This window comes from Tripterygium wilfordii, chromosome 12 (assembly GCF_013401445.1).
Source record: "Tripterygium wilfordii isolate XIE 37 chromosome 12, ASM1340144v1, whole genome shotgun sequence".
In the NCBI taxonomy this organism is placed as follows: Eukaryota; Viridiplantae; Streptophyta; class Magnoliopsida; order Celastrales; family Celastraceae; genus Tripterygium; species Tripterygium wilfordii.
This window is the reverse complement of record NC_052243.1, coordinates 12,150,079-12,171,793: the sequence shown is the minus strand read 5'-3', so window position 1 is coordinate 12,171,793 and position 21,715 is coordinate 12,150,079. Positions and strand designations below refer to the sequence as shown.

At 35.1% G+C, this 21,715-nt stretch overlaps 2 protein-coding genes across 2 annotated transcripts; both read right to left on the bottom strand.

The window, feature by feature from the left end:
* Positions 1 to 4,638: 4,638 nt before the first annotated feature.
* On the bottom strand, positions 4,639 to 6,762 carry LOC120011413 (EPIDERMAL PATTERNING FACTOR-like protein 2). Its single transcript, XM_038862520.1, has 3 exons — positions 6,524 to 6,762; positions 5,221 to 6,191; positions 4,639 to 5,124 (listed from the first exon to the last, which is right to left on the bottom strand). Exons 2-3 carry the CDS (start codon positions 5,327 to 5,329, stop codon positions 4,802 to 4,804), a joined length of 432 nt encoding a protein of 143 aa, XP_038718448.1. The 5' UTR covers positions 5,330 to 6,191; positions 6,524 to 6,762; the 3' UTR covers positions 4,639 to 4,801.
* Positions 6,763 to 7,090: 328 nt separating this feature from the next.
* On the bottom strand, positions 7,091 to 12,072 carry LOC120010295 (putative lipase ROG1). Its single transcript, XM_038861056.1, has 10 exons — positions 11,717 to 12,072; positions 11,548 to 11,615; positions 10,587 to 10,657; positions 10,067 to 10,333; positions 9,267 to 9,427; positions 8,931 to 8,986; positions 8,737 to 8,789; positions 8,504 to 8,633; positions 7,459 to 7,556; positions 7,091 to 7,367 (listed from the first exon to the last, which is right to left on the bottom strand). Exons 1-10 carry the CDS (start codon positions 11,956 to 11,958, stop codon positions 7,296 to 7,298), a joined length of 1,218 nt encoding a protein of 405 aa, XP_038716984.1. The 5' UTR covers positions 11,959 to 12,072; the 3' UTR covers positions 7,091 to 7,295.
* Positions 12,073 to 21,715: the final 9,643 nt, after the last annotated feature.

Sequence of the window (21,715 nt, the reverse complement as noted above, 5' to 3'; positions counted from 1 at the left end):
AGTGTTGTCATAAGAATCTCGGGCCTGAAATGCAAAAAGGGCTTGGCATTTGTTCTCCCAACAAGCCCAACACGCGTAAGAATCATGGGCCTCAATCACTCCTGTCTCATTTGCGGTTGACTGATGGGTCCTGACCCAACTTCCATGGGCCCAATACTTGCTAATTATTGGATGCTAATATCTTTAAAAGGTCACGTCAGACCGATAGCAGAAGAGAGCAGACACAGTAGGCAGCAGCCAGCCGGCTGAGCAACCCACATTAATTGTTGTGATGAGTGGTTTCCTTGTTCTTCCTTTCTCTTCTCCAGGCCGCAATAAATGTCAGAGTACTGATCTCAATTCTCTTGTGATCGGTTGAGTCTTTTTGAACCAATTTATCCTATTATTATGGAGAGAATTTTATTGTAGATGGACCTAACGACCCGATTTTAATTATTGACACCTAAACTCATTGTGGATCAAGTTCCAATAAGACTATCTACTATGTATTTCAGATGATACCAAAATCACCCTCCCCTAAAATGATGACATATACATGATACCAAGAGACATGTGACAAAAAAAAGGCAGGACATGTGGCACAAAAATGCTGAGTTGACACACTAGTCAATGTACCAAACGAGCTCCCGCCATGTTGTCGATCAAGGCACAATGGAGATACCAAGCTGAGCAGACGGCACCCGAGCACTGCGGCCATGCCAAGAAGACTTCTTAGTACAAAACTAAGCAGCATCGCCTCTAATGATCAGTCCGACCACTTGATACATGACCAAAAAAATTGTCTCTCTTATTTCTTGTTGTTATGGGGTTTTTGTGTGGGTTAAAACATTGAGTTTTTGACCAATTTAACACTCTGAAATAAATCATATCCCAGTATAACACTGGGACAAAAATATTTCTCAATCTAACACTACACACCATTTTCGGTGGCATGTTTTTCACAAAATTTATACGATGACGCCATCCTCGATGGCGTGATCCATTTTTTCCCATTCACGTCACCCATTGTGGCGTGAATATAATCTTACAAATGATAGTCACGCCAACTGGTTTGGCGTGACTGTAGATAGAAAAAAAAAAAAGTGACGTCGTTAATAGTTTGTATCAGAACCCCAGCCACAAACAGCTCATCTCCCACACACAGAGACCCACACAGACATACCCACACACACTGACCACCATCCTACAGCCGAAGCCCCTCCCGCCAGTGAAGCAGAGACGATCGGTCTTCAGAGTCACTGATTCGTGACTTTCCCATAGGTATCACTCCCTTCTCTTCTCTCCCGTGTAGCAATAGGTGAGAGAGAGTTGCGGGTTTATTATTTTTATTGTAGCTAATTGATTGCACATGTGGTGTTATTTTATGATATTATTTGCTAAATTTGTTTACTTTTAATGTCTAAAATATATAGTAAATCATATTTATTTAAATTTTGTATGTAGAGAAAAAAATGGGATTTATGAGGTAATTTGAGATTGTTTGTTAAATTTGTTTGCTTTTATTGTAGGGAAAATATGATTTTTGTGTTGTTATTTGAGATTGTTTGTAGTTAAATTCATATGGTATTGTTTGTAATTTTAGTGATTACATATTGTTTATATGTTAATATTAATGTTTATCTATGAAAATTGGTGGTAAGTGTATATGTTAATGTTTATCTATGTAAATTGGTGGTAAGTGTATATGTTCAAATTAGCATATAAACAAATGATTTATTAGGTGTTACTAATATGGAGGAAATAATATGGTTGTCTTATGGTATGATGTAGATTGGAGAATCTAATGACGTCACATTGGTCTCGAAATACAAACTTTGGATTTCATGATCAAATTGATAATGAGGAAAATAGTAATACATCAATTTCATGGAGCCATGGTACTGAAACAGATGTTCGTAGTTCATATCAGTAATTATAGAGTCTGATGTTGAAGCTACACCCTAGCATGGTCGTAGATATCCTGTACTTTCATCACACCGACGTAATCACATTCCCCGTACAACTGACTTTACTATGCATCCATCTCAGCTGACGCAAGATGAGGTCGGTCCATCCACTACTCCTGCAGCATGAAGTAGGCACACGACCATATGACATTTTATGTGTTCATTTTAACTGTTTCGATGAGATTATTTGTTTTCATTTTAGGTTGATGTTGGTTATAATTATTTGTCCCGTGGATTTTAATTTCTATAAATTATTTATCCTTATATCTATTTTTCACGCCACTCATAGTGGCGTGAATGAAACATTACATTATTCACGCCACCATGGGTGGCGTAAATGGTAATAGATGGCGTGATCGTATAAATTTTGTAAAGAACACGCCACCAATGATGACTTGTAGTGCTAATTTGAGAAATATTTTTATCCCAATGTTATATTGTGATATAATTTATGTCAGAGTGCTAAATTGGTCAAAAACTCTTAAAACATTTTACTTAAAAAAAGAAGACAACATATTTTGAAGAAAGCTGTCCACGCTTGCCCCAAAGATTTAGGGAACAGAACCCTAGTCGTTGAGTTTCATGACAAAATAGATCCAAACCAGCTTGTTCCCCATTATATCTGCTTCAGTCAACATTCTTTTGCATACACTATGAAAATCCAACAATTCCTACCATTCTTGTTCAACTAAAATTAGGGATGACATTTTGTGCCCGACCCGATCCGACCGCCCCGACCCGCACGGATTTTCCCCGATCCGAGACTTGTGTGGAGCGGGGACGGGGGCAAAGAATTTTAACCCGGGCGGGTGCGGGGCGGGGGTGGATATGCTTCCCAACCCGACCCGCCCCGCAATACATATTTATGTACCTAATATATATATATATATATATATGTATATATATAATTTCTTTTATAATATAGATGAATATTTGTTTATCTAAACATATATTAATTTGATATTATTATTAAAATCAAAATAACCTCTAAACTTGTTTGGTAAGTCTTAAACCTAAGTACTAAACATTAAAAACCTAAATATTAAATAAATATTGATAAAAACATAACCCTAAATATTAAATTAAATATGGCCTAACTTAAATTGACTTGATTTGAACACATTCTAATATAGTAATAAACTAATAATGTTAAAATAGAGATTTGACTGCTTAGTTTAATCCAATATAAATAATCCCTTAACCCTAAGCACTAAATAATCCATGAATCCAAGCCTAAGCACTAAATAATTCATAAACCCTAAATCCTAAACTTGAGCGTTAAACCCTAAAATTAATCCAATATAAATAATTGCTAAACCCTAAGCACTAAATAATCCATGAATCCTAAGCCTAAGCACTAAATAATTCATAAACCCTAAAACCTAAACCTGAGCGCTAAACCCTAAAATTAATCCAATATAAATAATCCCTTAACCCCAAGCACTAAATAATCTATGAATCCTAAGCCTAAGCACTAAATAATTCATAAACCCTAAACCTGAGCGTTAAACCCTAAAATTAATCCAATATAAATAATCCCTAAACCGGGTTTAGTAAACCCTAAGCACTAAATAATTCATAAACCCTAAACTTTAGCGCTAAACTCTAAAATTAATCCAATATAAATAATCCCTAAACCCTAAGCACTAAATAATCCATGAACCCTAAACCCTAAACCTTAGCACTAAATAATTGGATCAAGTAGTTTGAACTTTGGATGATTGTATGTTTATTTTAGATATTTGGATTAAGTAGTTTGATGATTATTTTGAATGCTTAAATTGTAGTAACTTTGATTGTATGTTTATTGAGGATTTTAGGTGTTTATTTCATTATTTGTATATGTCATGTCGGGTCTGGTCGGGTTTTGTCGGATTTGTGTGGCCCTTCATCGGGGCGGAGACCCGCGGATTATTACGGGGCAGGGACGGGGGGAAAAAGTTCCCCCGATGTGTGGGGCGGGGGGCGGGGCAGCCATGATCCGCCCCGCCCCGCCCCGTTGCCACCCATAACTAAAATCCCTAATAAATTGAGGCCAGCATGGAAAATTCCCTTGCACAATACAAGCATTTCCAGCAGACTTTCATTCATATACCTAGTAGATCACATGTGCAGTGCAGGAACCAAGGTTGACAAGAACAAAAACAATGAAAGGTACGTTCTGGGATTTATTGGTTCGAGGTGGGCAGTGTAAAATACACAGCCTTTATGATATGCAGAAATCTTGTGAGATACGAAAACAGGACTGTTATCTGACATACTTGGACACACTCACATCTTTACTCTCATTTTAATGCACCCTGTCGTCACTTTGACATCAAATTTAAAAATTTGTGGATGAATTTTTGCATCCAAGGGATTACATGCAAATCTCATGGTTTTTATTTTAGGAAATGATCCGGTCTCTCTAGCTCGAACCCATAAGCTCCTTAGTTTGTGAGAGTGAATACACAAGTGACCAACTAGACCTGTGGATATCCCATAGAATTAATCCCTTGGTTGCAAAAATGCATCCACACAACTCCCATCAAAGTGAAAACAAAAGGAAAAGGACAACACAACGTGCATAAAACAGCTTCACCATTATCTGCAATAGATTTCTAAGGACTCTTTTTTCCTCTACATAATTTATTCATAGTTTTCTTGAGTGTGAGAGTGATAGAGAGTGAGAATTGAAAAGGAATTGTTGAAGTGGAGAGGTAATAGGAGCAGACTAAAAGAGAACACTCTGCACTCCATATGTATACACTATGCAGGAGGGAATCAAAAAGGCAAAGAGACACAAATATATACAATTGTCAACATACCCACAACTGAAATATTGACTCATTTACCATCAACACATGTTAATTCAATCAAGGATTGAAAATCAAGTCCCCACATTTGCACTTCCAGCTCATAGGCTTGTAGTTGGAGATGTCCTCACCTCTTGAGTAAGCAACTATGGGAGTTCTAGCAACAAAGCTACTTCTCCTATAATGGCCATTGACTTTTGTAGTTACAGGTACCTGAACTGCCTCACAATGTCCACAATTGCTGCACCTTCTCTCACACCTTGGTGGGCTTGAACCAATCAAACTCCTAACCACCACAATCTTCTTTTCTTCATGCTTGGGAGAATACATTGGAGAGTGTTCTCTTACCAGAGCAGTCTCTTTTAGCTGTCTAATTCCTCTACCTGCAAAGCAAAACAGAACTCCTTGTGGTTCATAATTCGTACTTTTGTTTACCCATTTGAGCTGGTTAATTGAAATTTAAACTATGACTTACATACCTGCAGCAATGAATCTCACTTGGGTCAAGCTTGAAACCAAGAGTAATAGTACTGAAATGATTAGGTGTCTACTTCTGTGACAGCAAAGCCAATTCTGAGTCCTACCCATTTTTTCACAGGAAAGAGAGAAAAGAGAGGATATTGTTGAAATGCAGATTCTTGAGAAGATAAATAATGGAAGGGAATGGACAACAACACACAATGTGTTCAGCAGGTAAAGGTGTTCAGTATTAAATAGTTGCAGAGCACAGAAAAGGAACTGCAATCTGAATCCTGAAAAGTGATCCAAGTAAGGTTACTACTACAATGCCAGCTCAACTAATGAAACCTACTTCGAACCTTGTAGTGTATCTCTACAATAACGAAGGAACGTGGGGAGGCAAAAAGAGTACTGTAAAGAAAACAAGAGTGAGGACCTCTAATGAAAGGGGAAGGACCTCAAAACCTCGTTTGATGAGCCACCAAAAGGACCCAAGGGACAGTATCAAGTGAAAGAAAACAAAGAGAGTTAGATTATATAATATAGTACACAATCAGCAGATCAAGAATAGAGTAAACAATTAGTGTGAATCAGTGTGAAGAAAATACAAACAGTGAATAAGACCATGGGTGGAGTTTCCGTAAAGAGGACTTGGTGGGTATCAGGGTATGGGATGGGTAATTATTGGGTTCCATCTTTTTCTTATAAGAGTATTTTTTTCCTTTCACTTTGTCTCTCCACGTTTGTGTCCATTGGAGTTGGTATATGTAACAGTAGAGAGATCAGAGAAGTACCAATTCAACACGCCAAAATCTCTTTCTCAAAGAGTATTGAGTGTTTATTTCCCAAGAAGGATACTATTTGTGAACAGGCATCTAGTGCTGAAGCTATCAAATGGAGAGGTTGCTTGAGAAGCAAAATTTGGAAACTGCAATTAAAATGCACGAACACCATTGGAGAAAAACATCAGTAAACCGTTTTCATTCGTACCCTGTGAATTGAAAAGAGAAAACTGATCAGCTTTGTGACATATGATGACATATTGAAATGGGAAGTGAGTGTGTATGTGATTGCTTGTACCGCAACATCAATAATATGCTCTTTCACTTCTTTATGTATAAACAGTGTGTGTAAGTCCAATAATTGAGCATTTTAAGATGAAAAGAGAATCTTATTTTCTCTGTGGCTGCGGCAACTTCATTCAAACCCGATCATGCAATCTTTGGTTCGCTGTCATTGAGAGGACTTTTCACAAACATTTAAGGGGCATAAATCATGATAACAACTAAAAGGACCCAACAATGTGAGACATATTATTCTAACCTTTCCAGCTCTCATGGGGTTCCGTCAATCGATCTTGATTGTGATTTGCATGACTCGTGACTAATCAATCAGCTCCGTATTTGTCACCAAAATCCAGACGCAGCTTTGGACTCTGGAGCTGGGATCGGACCAGAACACAACAGGGATGGGTCAAAATACACAGTTTGGCCCACCACTGGCTGTGAATCCAGGCATGGATCCCAAAAGCATACAACTTGGGCTGAAAGAATGGTCCGTCAGATCAATAGGAATGCAACAATGTAGATGCTTTGGTTTTAGCCTTGTAGTGAACAGATTTTTACCCTTTTAAATATTTAAACCAGTGAAAAAATATGAACACTGAGTGATGGACTCACCCTCACGCAATCCACATTCAAACATTAAAGAAAGAACGAAAAAGTACTACGAAAATGATAAAGATTTCAGCATTTGATATCTCGGTTATCCCAAGAGTTGGACACATAAGATTCAAATGAATTCGTGAGCAGTAATAACTAGGATAACTAAGATCTATCATTACTGAAAGAACTAAAAGAACAAGTCTGTAAATTTGGCTTCACTGAGAGTCTGAGAGTAATAAGCTACTAACACGTGTAAGCTTGCAATAAATAATTTTCACTGAAACCCCCCCAACACCCATGAAAAAACAGAGGTTAAAAAGCTCTCTGCACAACATGCTGTGCTTCACCTGCTTTTATACTCCTGGACTCACTACTTCAATATGGTTTACCATACATGTACATTCAGATATTACAAGAAATGACACCTATTGTTATAAGAGAAAATTGTCAATCATGTGCTGGATTACATCAGCCCCATCAGAATTGATCCGATAGCTTTTTACCTGAGGCACAAAAGATGAGAAATCAATAGAAACGTCATTGCAAAGCAGCTTGTTTTATGTAGATCCTAAAATGCAGCATGTACAGACTTACTTGAATGGTACTGTGTGCCATAAATCTTTGTTTACTTCCACCGAAGTTGACATCAACCCGTTCCCAGCTCAATTTTGTCAAACTTCTCAGCATTTCATCTACATTGGTAGTCGAAAGGTTAATAAGAAAGTGACGTTAGTTTTGAGCAATGTATGGTTATTACATGGTAAAAAGTAACGCATTAGTCCAATTTCGCAAGAACATTAATCAATGGGTTCCAAGAGTTATGAGGAGTGACAATGCATACAAGGAAGTTGATTTCATGAAAGCCCAGATCAAGAAGATTACTTATCAACCCCGTCATGTCAAGCTCTCCCTTAACTCAAACTGAAAGTTGATCTAGACAATATGGCATATTAACTTGAATACAAATATCAAGGATCATAAGCGCTGCAACTACACAAGAATTTGCCTCCTATGACAGCATCTCAGCCTATCAAACAATATGGACATCTTAAGTTTGTCATCTTATATGTAAGTTCATCAATTAGCATTTAACTTACAGCTCATTTAGACAATTATCCCACGCCAAGTAATATCTGAACGCAATGCACAGAAAAAGTGCCAAACCTCCTCCAATGCATAATAATAATAGGTGACAGCCATAAACAACCAGTTTCTTATATCAAGACGACATTCCAAATACAGGACCTACTCTGGTCATCCTTTTTTCTGGTTTTCCAAAGTTTCACTTTTTTAAAAAAAAAAATTACATATGCTTGTCATTGATTGAGAAATTCAATAACTTCCCTAATGCACTTGCCCAATAAATGTAGAATGAAGCAAACGCAGATACACTCCTAACATCCTATCCTAAGGACACCACTATGAAAACACCCAAAACAAATAGAGAGGAAAAAAAAGGGGGGAATAAGGAACATATTCTCTTTGTTTCTATCAGTCTACTTATAAAAAAAAACTATGAGAAAGAGATCAAAACAGTTTCTGGTCAAGGTCTATTTAAACAGACATCTAGCAGTGCGAAGACGAGTACTAGCAAAGATTATTTTACAGGTCATTTTAAAAAAACGATTAACTAACCAACCTTCCATGTCAATCCTCTCGAATCCAGCAACCTTGTTCTCCAAAGAGACGTCTTGTTCCGATGTAGCAGCTTTTGATGTCTCCACATGCACAATATGTGGGTACCTGTCATCTCTTGAGAGATGTTTATTCTGTTAGGACATAAAATTCATTATGAGATATTTTTAAAAAAAAAACAAGAATAAGAAATCATTTAAAGCTGACTTAAAAGTTTCCCCACTTTCTACTAGTTACCTTAGGGAGCTCCCTTCGGTGGCGAATGGATGATGAACTCCACCCAACAATATCTAGAATAGGTGTCAAGTTATCCATTTAAAAAATGGCTTCAATAACAATAAACTGACTAAGAGTTGAAAAACGTAGAAGTCTCTAAACAGCATTCCTTGAAGAAGTATAAACAGAATAATTCATGAATTTAAAATGGATACGGTCAAAATGTGTATTTGCATAGGCAACGTGACGCCGGAAGGACTGCAAAGCTGACCTGCATAGAGATAAAGGGAGAAGATCAATCCTTGTGGCAGATACTCAAAACTTTCTAGGAGTATCACAAAGGTATGGAACTAATTAAGATTTATTACTGATGGGTTTGCATTCTTCAGTTGCCAATTTTGTTCATTACAGTTCCTCTTGTACCTTTTAAATAGTGGGATGAGACATAGCAGAACCGTAAACTGTTCATTTTTTAGACATTTTTAGTTTTATCACTCATTGAAACAAAAAAAAAATATCAAAAGGAAAATCACACTTCTTTAAAAACTCACATGAATTTTAGATCTTCATGATCAGTGACCATCCGAAGAAGAAGTGGTGGTCGTTCATCATCATGATCAGTCAAAAACAGATGTTTTCCAGTTCTACCAAGAAACCATGATGTCTGAGCTGCTACTTTTTCCAGTTTTAGGAATCCACAAAATACTGGTACCTGTGCAGATCACAAAAGCCAAAAAAGTATGAAATGACAGTAAGATGTGTAACTTTCATGTGAACAGAGCAAAATGTTATTGCACCTAAATTTTCATGGTGCTCATACTTCCCTAGATATCAGTCACCAATAATGATAAACTAGATGTACAGAAAAATAATAGAAATTGTTTGTCAGTCAGCATTCACAGAAAAATGCTTAATCTAGTTTTTCACAGAAGAACCCCTCAAAGAATTCAAATTTTAGTTGATCAATAAAAGAATGCAAGATGAATGTTTATTTATGTAATCAGCCAAAGCTACATAATTGTTATTCTAATAAAGAACATCTTGGTTTCTGATCTGAGTTTCTTGAAATTGTTCTATCCATTCTTCAATAGCTTTGCATTTCCATAATGTCATTTCTTAGCTTCTCTGGATCACTTGTCCATACACCACCTTATTTCACCTTTTCCTCTAGTAAATCAAATGTTAATCAATTAAATCTTCCCAAAAGTTTCAATTTCACATGAACCTTCATCAGAAAATTGTTAGTATAAACAATTTCAGAGGTTAATATCAGTTGCACTAGTCAATAGATCCCCAGTGACATTTAAAAGGAAATCTTAGTTAGATAAATATGCTAGACTCCTTAAATCACCTGTCTATGCCCTCTTGAGCCAAGGTGCGGGGTTGCAGAAGTTATAAAATTCACAGGCTCCAGTCCAGCAATTTTGCCTCTAAATTTCTCTTCATGGCACTTATCGCCAAGTCCATCAGTTTGGGAAGCTCCATTTCCCTGAGAAACCCTTGAGATATCTCGCCCATAGAGCTTAGCAATGGCGTACCTCGCAACCAGCCCTCCTAATGAATGACCAACAAATGAAATCTTCTGAACAGTCGGATGACGTTTTATAACTGATATAACCTGAAAACAAACAACACAGTTAGGTTCCTAGCTTGGTGTGAAAACTTAAAATTTGCAAGCTTTGAAACATATCTGGTATTCATTTTTTTCAATTCTCCTAAACCCAAACATTGAATAACATTGGGAAAATTGCAGGAAGGACTATGTGTGTGGTTCATTCAGAGACAAAGCATTTTGGGAGGGGGAAAGTCAGATTCATTAAATTGAAAAAGAAAGATCTTTCACAGTTGTAAAAAAAAACACCATTACGCACCTCTTCTGCTAATCTCTCTCCCATTACATCAACACCATCAAATGTCAACATTGAAGAATTACATTCACTGCCTGCATTTTCAGATTAAACGCATGAAATTATTTCTTAATGGTAGCCAATGACACCAGAAAATGTAACACTTTGCATCAAGGAAAACCCTGAAGATGAATTTCATATTGTGAAGATATAACCAAAGCATAAATCAGTAAATAATCAAAGTATTGGTTAAAACAGTTGAATATCCTGTTGCCAATTTTGTAACAAGGCATGAAATCAGATTTAACTGGAGAAAGAGTAAGTGTGCCCAAAACTTAATACATTATAAATTGCAATCCAAAAGTAGTTTCACGAGCAAAGATTGTCTTCCTTTTCTTCCTATGCTAAAGGTCAATACAAAATTTATCCAGAGAGCAGAGAAAACTTCTAGTTTAATGGGCAAATAGATCTAACATGGTACAATTCTGGTCTAGGTTATGGAATTTACTTTGGTCACTAAATATTTGTGCTGGTAACAAAGTTAACCATTTTAGTAAGAGATAGATGATTGCTCGCCAGCAGCATTGTCACCCAGAGTCTCCTATGTGAATACTATATTCTACAGAGTGAGAGTTAATTTATAAGTTGCAATTGCATTGTAAAATCTTAAGCTCAAGAATTCTACAGGATGTCAACAGCTTTAGCTTGATAAATAATAAGTAGATGGATATAAAGAGAAGCAATGCCAGAAATAGGTTTATGTATCTTCAATAGAATGAAATTGAGGTGACATGTAATTAAGGAGATGATTATAGTCCTTACCATGCCTACCATTGTCCTTCATAATAAATTAGTATCCCTAAGTACATTAGGATAACAATTACTGAGAAGTACAAAATATATTCTCTGACTAGAAGGCAGAGTAATCGTGAGTTCATGACAAAATAACCATAACTGCAACCCCATAGAAGAATACAGAACTTACAGTGAACAACAACGTCTCGGGGATAATGCTTCAGGAACTGCTTGGCAGCGAATCTCCAGTCTTGAGCACTGCACTAAAGGTCAAAAATGTGAAAATCAAATCTCAAAAACCAAAACAATAAAAGAAGCTCAAATCAAGCGTGGAAAAAAAGGAAAAGAGTGAGGCTCACCTGCCAATGATGCCGTTGACCATAACAACGAGATGCGACGGCGCGTGTGGCTCTCCTTCCACATCAACCTCAACATCAAAACTCCCATCCTCGTCCGTTTCCGTCCTCAGACACCCAAATTTGGGTAAATACGAAGAACTTCTCTTCTTCCTTCTATTATTGATAATGTCATCATTATTGTTTCGTCCACCTGGCTCTTGATGTGCGGTCCTAGAACCTCCCTCCGACTCCATAGCATCCATAGAGAGCGCTCGAGAACTTCGTGACAAGATTTCTCGGTTTGTTTGGCGAGCGACAGATTTCGCCGTTCAAGTGGTCTTGCGTCTGTATTCAATGATCGATTGGGACGACGACCCTTGTTTGTTTGTAGTAATTACGAATATCCAAAAATGCACTTCTGGTCCTGCATTTGTACGAATTTGACAAAGGGTAAAACCGTAATCTGGTGACTACTTGACACGTAAGTAGTCACCAGATTACGTTGTGTTGAAATGCGTTGTGTTGAAATCTCCCGTCTTGTTGAGTTTATTTTAGGCGCGTCGGGCAACAATTCTTTTGACTTTCTTTTTATGAGTTTACATTGATATAATTGTTTGTTCTTTAATATTTGTTAATTTTAGTGTGTAATAGGATTCAAATTTCGACATGTTCCAAATCTCTAGGATAACCTATCACTATACCAACCAGGCATTTTATTGGTATTTAGAAGTTGGAATGAGGATAGGAATTACCGATTCTCTTATTTGTTTGGATTCTAAGATGATGGAATATCAAACTCATTCCATCATCTATTCTCGATTGTATGGTGAAAATAGTTATTATTATTTATCGAAAATGAAAAAAGAAAACTATTATACCATCATTACAACTTAAAAGTCTCATACTCATATTCACTATTTATTTTTCTATTATATGATTATGCTCGCCTCACACTCATAGTCACATATAACTCACGCTCACACTCACACTCACACTCATTCAATTATAAACCAAATGTCTCCAAAAATACTTTTAAATGGAGAAACTGCAAATCTAAAAGCTTCATAAATTTCAAAGCTTCTAGTATATGGTACTGGTTCGTTTGACCGGCTACAGCGAGGTGGAAGAAAAAAGAAATGAGTGGATGCTCCATGGGCCATGGATTAGCTACGGGCTGGCTCAAGTAAAGTGTTGCGCTTGAGAAGTTTAGGAGCCGGTAGAAGCTTGTGGGCCGGTGTGCCCATAGTGGCCCTCTCAGTCCATTCACCATCAAGATTCAGATTGGACTCGATGGGCCATAGGATATTTTGGGCTTGAGAAGCTTTGTGAGGATAGAATATTCTGGGCTGGTGTGCCATTAACAACGTCTCAGTCCATTGACGATCAGGAAATCTATTTGGATTTGATGGGCCCTATGTATTCTTGGGAAAGAAGCTATAAGCCGGTAGAAGCTTTTTGGCCGGGATGCCTGGCCGTCTCGGTCTGTTCACGATCAAGATTTGGATTGGACTCGCTAGAGGGTGGACTTTTCAGTGGGTGCGGGTGCGGCCCACCTTAGCATGGAATTGGTTTGGCCCTTTGGGCTCCACTTTTCTTCCTCTGAAGTGTTTGCCAGAGCTTATCCATGACGATGAATGTCATTACTTATTACTGGAATACTGGGCCGTTCAATCATAACAAGGTTCCCTGGCCCAAGAAATAATATCAAAATTGGGCTGGGCTTAGTAGGGACAAGACAGGACATGGTTGGAAAGCCTGGATCGAATCATTAAGGGCCGTATTTGGATCACTGAGGAACTTGTTGGGTCAACGAATGAATGCGTCCACTTTCATATGGGCTCTCTTCTGGCCCAACCATATCACGTCAAAATGAATTCCATCGGAAGTCGCCTTCGAAGTTCTCTCAAACCATAACAATTAAAGAACAAAAATTAACTTAAAATAAATAAAGAATCCTAAATTCTCTTTTCTTAATTATGATTATCCAAATTATCTAATATATTCTTAGAGACATTAGTGATCAACATCAACAACAATATTGAAAAGCCAACCCCTCCTAATTTAATCAACTTTCTAACCCCGCTCACACGCTTATTTTTTTTAAACGTGAAAAAGTTTGTATTTGTACATTCGTATGTCAAGTTTTCTACCCGACGAGAGAGGTAAGTTGGGTTAAAGGTCAACATGTGTCTATAAATATAATTGCTCTTAATAGAAATCAAACTCAAGATCTTTCGAATCCGTACGATTTGATCATAAATAATTTGAACACTAGAGTATCACCTTAGTGGTTGAGTTGTTGACCTCCTACACATGTCTTCTTCGTATATAAACACTAGCATATGTATGTATTTTTTGTGACATAAATCCAACATTGATTTTATAAACCATCCATTATACAAAATTATGGGCCCCCACAAAAGCCATCACGTCAATCTGATAGACTCCCACCATCTGCTAGACGACTAGTTTCCAGTACTACTATATTGAATACAGGACCCAAAAACAGTCTCATCCTGTCTCATATACATGGCTCTTATGGGCCCCACTTCCCACATGGGCAGCATAGTGGAATAAATAAATAAATAAGAACGACTTAACGTTTGATGTGATTGCCACGTGGGACCCGACGACGGAGAGATGTATGCGTGAGTGCGGTGCCGTGTTGGGAAGTACTAAGAGTGACACAGTGAAAATGACATGTAGTCTATCTCTTTGATAACCCATAGAAATCCAACAGATTTGTTTCATTGATTGAATCAATGGAATTGTTTTATTCACACTCTTTTATACTATAATTTATTGTCCAAAATTTAATGTTTTAATAAAAATTTCTATTTTTTTTGAAGTACAGTTTAGAATTAATTGTTTTAATTATTAATTCATTTGTTTTTCAAATTTCGTTAAAAAAACAATGAAATTAAGATTTATCCGAAAAAATTCATCGATGATGAATCTTGTTAGAAAGAGTTTTATGTGTTGATTCTGAATATGTAATTTTTTTAAAAATTTAACATATATTTTAAAAATTAAAACATTTTAAAATATATAAGCTCCCTAACACTACTGTCATACAGAGAGTTGTTGATATGTTTCTTGGGCGGAGGTACTAACTGCACCGGGAAACAGCTCCCGCGCTGTTTTCGCGCGTCTCTTTGTCTCATTGTCTGAGACTGGACCCATAACTGTGTGTTCGTGTCTGTCTTGATGATATATGGGGGTGATCACTTTTCCATTTCGAATGGTGAACTTTCAGTTTATGTGGTAGTATTTCTGTCTTGCCTGTACGTCTAGTCTCTCTCGTACTGACTAGTCTCTTCTTTTTTTTACCTGCAATAACTCAGCAACTATGCTTTTTGGATCGTTCAAACTTTTGTTGATATGAGAATCAGTATAAACCACTTAAAAATAATTACACCAACTTAGAATCGAACTAGTTGTTGAATATTTTTACAAGACAGATAAGAGTTTGTATAATGAGTACAATGACGGACAAAGAGGTATGCAAGCATGCTTTTTGGATCGTTCAAACTCGGGGTGTGTTAGGCACACGAAAATCTGTTTGATAGGTAAGTTGATATGAGACACGGTACAAACCACTTAAAAATAATTACACCAGTTTAGAATCGAACTAGTTGTTGAATATTTTTACAGGACGGGTAAGAGTTTGTATAATGAATACGATGACGGACAAAGAGGTCTTCTTCTGCATTGACATCCCTAATAGAACACCCGATATTGGATGAGATGCTTTACGTCTTAAATCTAAACAGAGAACCAACCAGACTATTGTGAAGCGATTCTCAGTTCTCACTACCTCATGTGGGTCCACCCCAAATATGTTGGTAGTTTCAATGCAATGTAAATCTTTATTTGTTTTCTATTTCCGATAATTAATATTAATCTTCTTTTAATGAAGCACTGCAAATAGGAATTCGACATTTTCTATTTTTAAATAACATCATTTATAGGTTACATTATCTGTGACAAACATGTCAAAGTAAAATATCATTGTAAAGTGACCTAATTAAAAAGGTAAACGTAATATATTGTAGTTTTTTTTAATATATATATATATATTTTAATTTGTTATTGTACACGTTGACATCAGCATTTATAATTGCAGACAATCAAAGTGCTAAAAGTGGTGAGACTCCTTCCTTTGGTAACCCAATAAAGATTTTTCATGCATGGGAAAAATCCATAATTTTATTTGATTGTCATGATATTTTATGTAAAGTTGCTGCATGTTTAATATTCAAGAGATTTCAATACTATTTTAGAAAACAAATACTTATTTAAAGAGAGCATTAATATTCGAAAAGCGTTATAAAAAGAAGTAGCCAGATATATAGCAGGATTGAGGCTTTCTTTAATTATTCTTAACATGGAGCACAAGAACTTTATATTTATTATTATTATTATTTTGTTTGGTGATCTTTGCACACCACCTTAGATGTTGATGTGGTGTACCATAATTAATAGGATGATACGAATTCGTAGGCAGTTGATGCATATTTGAAATTTAATTTATAAACGATTTATCTTTATTCTCAAGTACTACACATACATTTTGATCAACCGCTCATGAATTGACATCATTCTATTGGTTATGGTATATCACATCAACATATGACATTATTTGCGGGGACCATTAAATAATTAATCGTCAAATGTAGGCCCATAATTAATATATTTAATTTATTGTGTTCAAAAGTAATAGTTGATTTAATAAAATTAAAGATTCCGTCCTTCATTTTAAGAAAAACAAAGGTTCTTGTGCTTACAATAGACAAATGAACAAAGCTTATATTGGTGAGTAGACAATCTCAACAAAATTGAGATTCCACCTTAGGCGTGTAAAACACTATTTTCAAGATAAGCCTTCCATATTTGATTCCAAATCCTATAATTATTAAAAAATCTAAAATTTTGACAATCCCACTGTTTTTAACAAATAACACAATTTTCACAAAAAAAAAAAAAAAACCGGGGCTACAATTCTATTAGCTAAATCTGACTATAATTCTCCTCAAAATCATATTAAATCAAAATTTTTCCCGAAAATGATATTAGAGTTTGGAAATTTTAGGATTTATATAATATATTCTAACATTATAAACACTCAAAATACCCAATAACACATTTAAACCATGATTGATATTTTAGATCTTGATTTTATAAGAAATTGTATTCATATCCTAGCTAAAAGAATTGCAACCCCAATCCCAGAACAAAGCAATTCCCTTTGGAATATTTGCCAAAAAAGTAGCTTTGATGAAAGATTGGTGGGTGATTTATTTTCTTAATAAAAAATCATATCCATCGTTTACCACAATTAAAAGAGTCCGTTGAGTATACACAATTATCCTTAATCTAAACTAAAATCTTCCTATTAATTATTTAATTAACCTATTTCTCTGTCAAATCAAACTCGTACACACACACACAATATATATATATATATATGTATATCAGGGTAGGGACCACAATATATTCGTAATCTTAATTATTAAAATGATAGTGCTTGTCTCCCAAATTGAGTGATTAAACCATCAATCTTGTCCATTAAAAATGACACTTTATTGTGGGTTTATGAAAAAAATGGCACTTTATTGACTGGGATTGATTGATTGTGTTAATATCTTTCATTGTTCATTAATAGTAATGGCTAGAGAGGAATATTTTAATATTTTAACCTAATAAAGCAATTGACAGTTGTTTCGTTAATTAAAAAAAAAATTTGTTGGTAAGCAGCTGTGTTTGGATGATGACACACATAAGCCAATAATCCTATTGGTCTCCCAAACCTACGTATGGACAATATGATTCCACGTAATAAAATAGCTTATCTCCTTGGATTCTTGTTATTAATTTTGATTGGTTGCCTACACAAGTAATTAAACACTTCTCATATGACAACATCACCATACAAGTTTGCACTTTGTACATTGTCTAAACTCGAGGTTGCGAGTACAAATATTTCTCACTTCACGATGACAAGGTAAATTGAATCAAAATTTAATGGCAGCCACAAGTATTGCCCCCAGTGCAAAACCAACTTAAGATCTTTTGAGTTCATACGATTTGATCCCATAGATATTCACCGATAGACTATCATCCAAATGGTTACAATTAATAAACATAAATAGATAGTTAAATTAACTCTGTCCATGTTATTTTAGCCCCAGCATACAGTAAGAGTTTTGGAATGTGGAATTTACTTCATTTATATTCAATATTGTTTGTCTGTCAGCCTATGCAAATGCCTATGATAATCTTTCGTTTCATTCTACACATCTCTCCTCATTTGTCTCGAGACTTCATAATTTTTTTAATAGAGACAAGGGGCACTTCATTGAATTGGTAATTTAGAATAGTCCTGAGCTGAGGAGGCAGAAACATAATCTCAATACTCCTCAAGCCAAACCTGAAGAACACCCCAGATTTTGTAATTTTTAGCCATCTGATGAATTATTTTACTGTGATTCCTAAAGATATATATATATATATATACACATGGTTGTCAAAATCCTGATTTTGATCATAAGATCGTACGATCTTATGTAACCAAAACTATTCGAATCGATGTAAAATCCCAAAATTGATACGATCTACCGATCTTATCGATTTTATCGATCTTAACCTTAATAGACTTATGGAGTCATGGGCTTATGGGTTGTGGTATACTAATCATGTACTTATGTTTCTAATCCTAGTTTTTGTTGAAAAATTGGTTCTAATATATTAACACAATATAATCTTGCACAATTATTGTTCTTGTTTTTCATAGTTATCTGAAGGTCTTAAAAAATTATAATTTTGTGAAATATTAATATGTCTATAAATAAATAATAATCACATTTTTTAATTTTTTTTATTACCTATAAACTATTTATCTAGAAATAAGTAGTTATATTATTTTATATTTATTTTTAAAATTTTATAAAATCTTACGATTTTATGATTCGATTTTGTAAGCTTTCCACTGACCTTATGTAAGATCTCGATTTTGACAATCTTATATATGTATATATAATTAAAACATTCCATGTCCGAGACTATGATGAGCAATGTGACTTTATCATATTGATGGTTATAAATAGACCAAACACCCTGTATATATAATTTTGATAAAATGTTGAGAGGTATGGCGCTCCTTCCGTTGCTTCAGGGCCGGTGACATGACAGGAACAGCTCATTCAAATGATGATTGAAGATGATGATTGGACTTGAAAAAGGCCAGCACCAATAATGGACGGACAGACAATCAAACTGTACCACGCACTACCCAATATTACTCCCAATCTCCCCCGCATTATTAGGGTTTCAAACCTAGCTACCATGGATTTTCATTGGATAACTTTTGTTAGTTGAATATTCTCTTCGAATTGGTAGGTGCACGAAACCCTCTTCGATTCAATTCATTTCTCTCGTTTATATCCTATCAACATAAAACAAATTAAAAAAAAGTGATGTAGGCTTGATTGATGTAGAAGTAATTACAATTGCCATTACAAATGTTCGGTTCAAAGAATTATGTGAATCTCACATTAATAAATAGACTGGATGTCTGTGATTAAAACTACAAGGAAATGAGAATTCTAATGCTAGGCCCTTAATCCTTGGAGACATTTGCTGCGCGAAAACGATAAAGATTTCAGCAATCGATATATATTCAAGTTATCCCAACAACTCAGTTGGACACACAAAATTCAAGTGAATTATGATGTGTTTTAAGTGATGCATATAAAATTATGTACATATAGCAAAAGATGACTGAGATACCAGCGGATCTGTATCATTTAGTGCTTGCTGGGTAGATTGTTTTTGACTACATAGGGAAGAGGCGAAGGGGAGAAGAGAAAGGCAGTGGCATTGAGTTGTCTGACAGGTGAACATGGAGTATCTGACTGATACAACCCCTAGTGTTTGTTTGTGAGTTGGATATGTCTAATCCTTCTTGAGTTGGATGTGTCTAATCCTCTGCAGAGTTAAAAGCAATTCCAATTCAACCATTTGGGGCCATATCTTCATCTCTCATCTTTCACTCCCTCCTGACCTCTCTCTCCTTGTTGTTGTAGCGCGCGATTTTCTGCAGTCTGGAACTGTTAAATCCCCCTAGGTCGCACTTCTTACGTGTCTGTATTTGGTTGGTTGGTATCGTGGGGACTGGTGGTGGTCGCCGCCAGCTATCTACCTCGTTTCAGATCCTCAGAACATTAACTCAGACCGGTGCTCGGGGTTGCTGTAGAACCCCCCACTATAAATATTATTTTTTAAAAGATTATAAACCTGTTTTCGTTTATGAGTTTAATGATATATTTTTTTTATCCAATACGACAATAAGATTTATTGGGAGAGAGAAAATATTTTGAATATGCATTCAAGTCGATCTAGAATTCTCATGTTTTTTTGATATTCAATTTAATTTTTATTTTTGACAAAAAATACATCATTGAACTCATAAATCTAATCAAAATAGATTCATAATCAAAAAAATATTGTCCCTACATCCACTGGATTGTGGTAGAATGCTATTGGAAAAAAAAAATAGCAGCCTATAATAAATATCAATGATTCTCAATTTAATGATGTATTTTTTATTGACTAAAATATCAAATTAATTAAAAAAATACTTGAGGAAACTAAGTGATTCTAAATTATTGAATACAAAGTATGTAATATGTTATTTTTTTAAAAAATTAAATAATTAAATACATGTTCCAACAGCTAATATCTTACATATTTTCAATTATTATTTGTAAAAAAAATTTTAAAATATTTTATATCTAAAAAATGATCAAATACATTAGGCAGCCACTTATCAGAAACAGTATTGCTCAGTGTTTTAACTGTTAACCGTTGAAATTTGGTACTATACAGACCACCTGTTCTTATATTAGAACCCTTAATTGCACTGCAGTACATTCCAACTCCTATGAATCGTTATATCCCACATGGTGATCGATGATTCATTTGAAGTCTTTTCTCTCCTATGCGATTAATTTCCAGCATTTTTAAATGCTTAAATGCAATGACATGACAGTACTGCTTTTAGTGCCAAAAATAAACTAACCTATGAAGACTAGAAACGGTTTGTTTTTGATCAATCATGCGACCAAATCAACAACTCAGTCAAAGGAACAACGTGTGATTAATTATAATCGATCTTTACTGTCTATCATGCCTCTGTGTGTGTGTATATATATATAATGTTTTCCACTTTTGGCTTAACGATCTCATCCAAATATTAAAAATGATTTGCAAGGGTCAAATTTAAGCCTTTTTGACGCAGTACGGAAGAACGAATCGATTGGCTAGCTCACGACTAAGGCAACATAATTTGAAATCCATCAAGAAAGCTTGGAATCCACCAAGAAAATTGAGAGAAACCTCAAAATAACGTAGATTTATTTTATTTCAAAGATTCAATATCACTTATCTTGACGACTTACAACCCTATAAATACTAAAACTATAAAACCCTAATAAAATTAAAATACTAATTTAACTAGAATTCTTATTAACTACTAAAACCCTAATAATTCTACTAGAAATAGACTTTTAATAAGGAAAATAAATAATTAAACTAACTCTCTTAATTACCAAACAAATCTATTAAACTGGTCCTACATCACTTTTTTATACATAACATTTAATCATTCACCCACTTTGGAACTAGACTAACACACATTAACGTTCTAATAAATTCAAGATATGTTCTATACAAATATGTAAAGGAAAATTTCTTAAAACAAGCACGGGAACATTAATACTCAATTTCAATTTTTGAATAATCTTCTAGGCACATATTACCACATTTGTGGGTGATTAAGGAAGTTGATACCGTTTGACCGCCCCTATGTTGAAGTAATTTCAGGAAATTAGTGTAACATTGGTCAATCCAAAAAATTAACTTCTATATTCACCTTTGTGTCATCCTCATATAATAATACTAGCTGTTTAGTATTCTCATACTTAATTAATGTGTTTTTTAACTTTAATTATTGAATCTCTT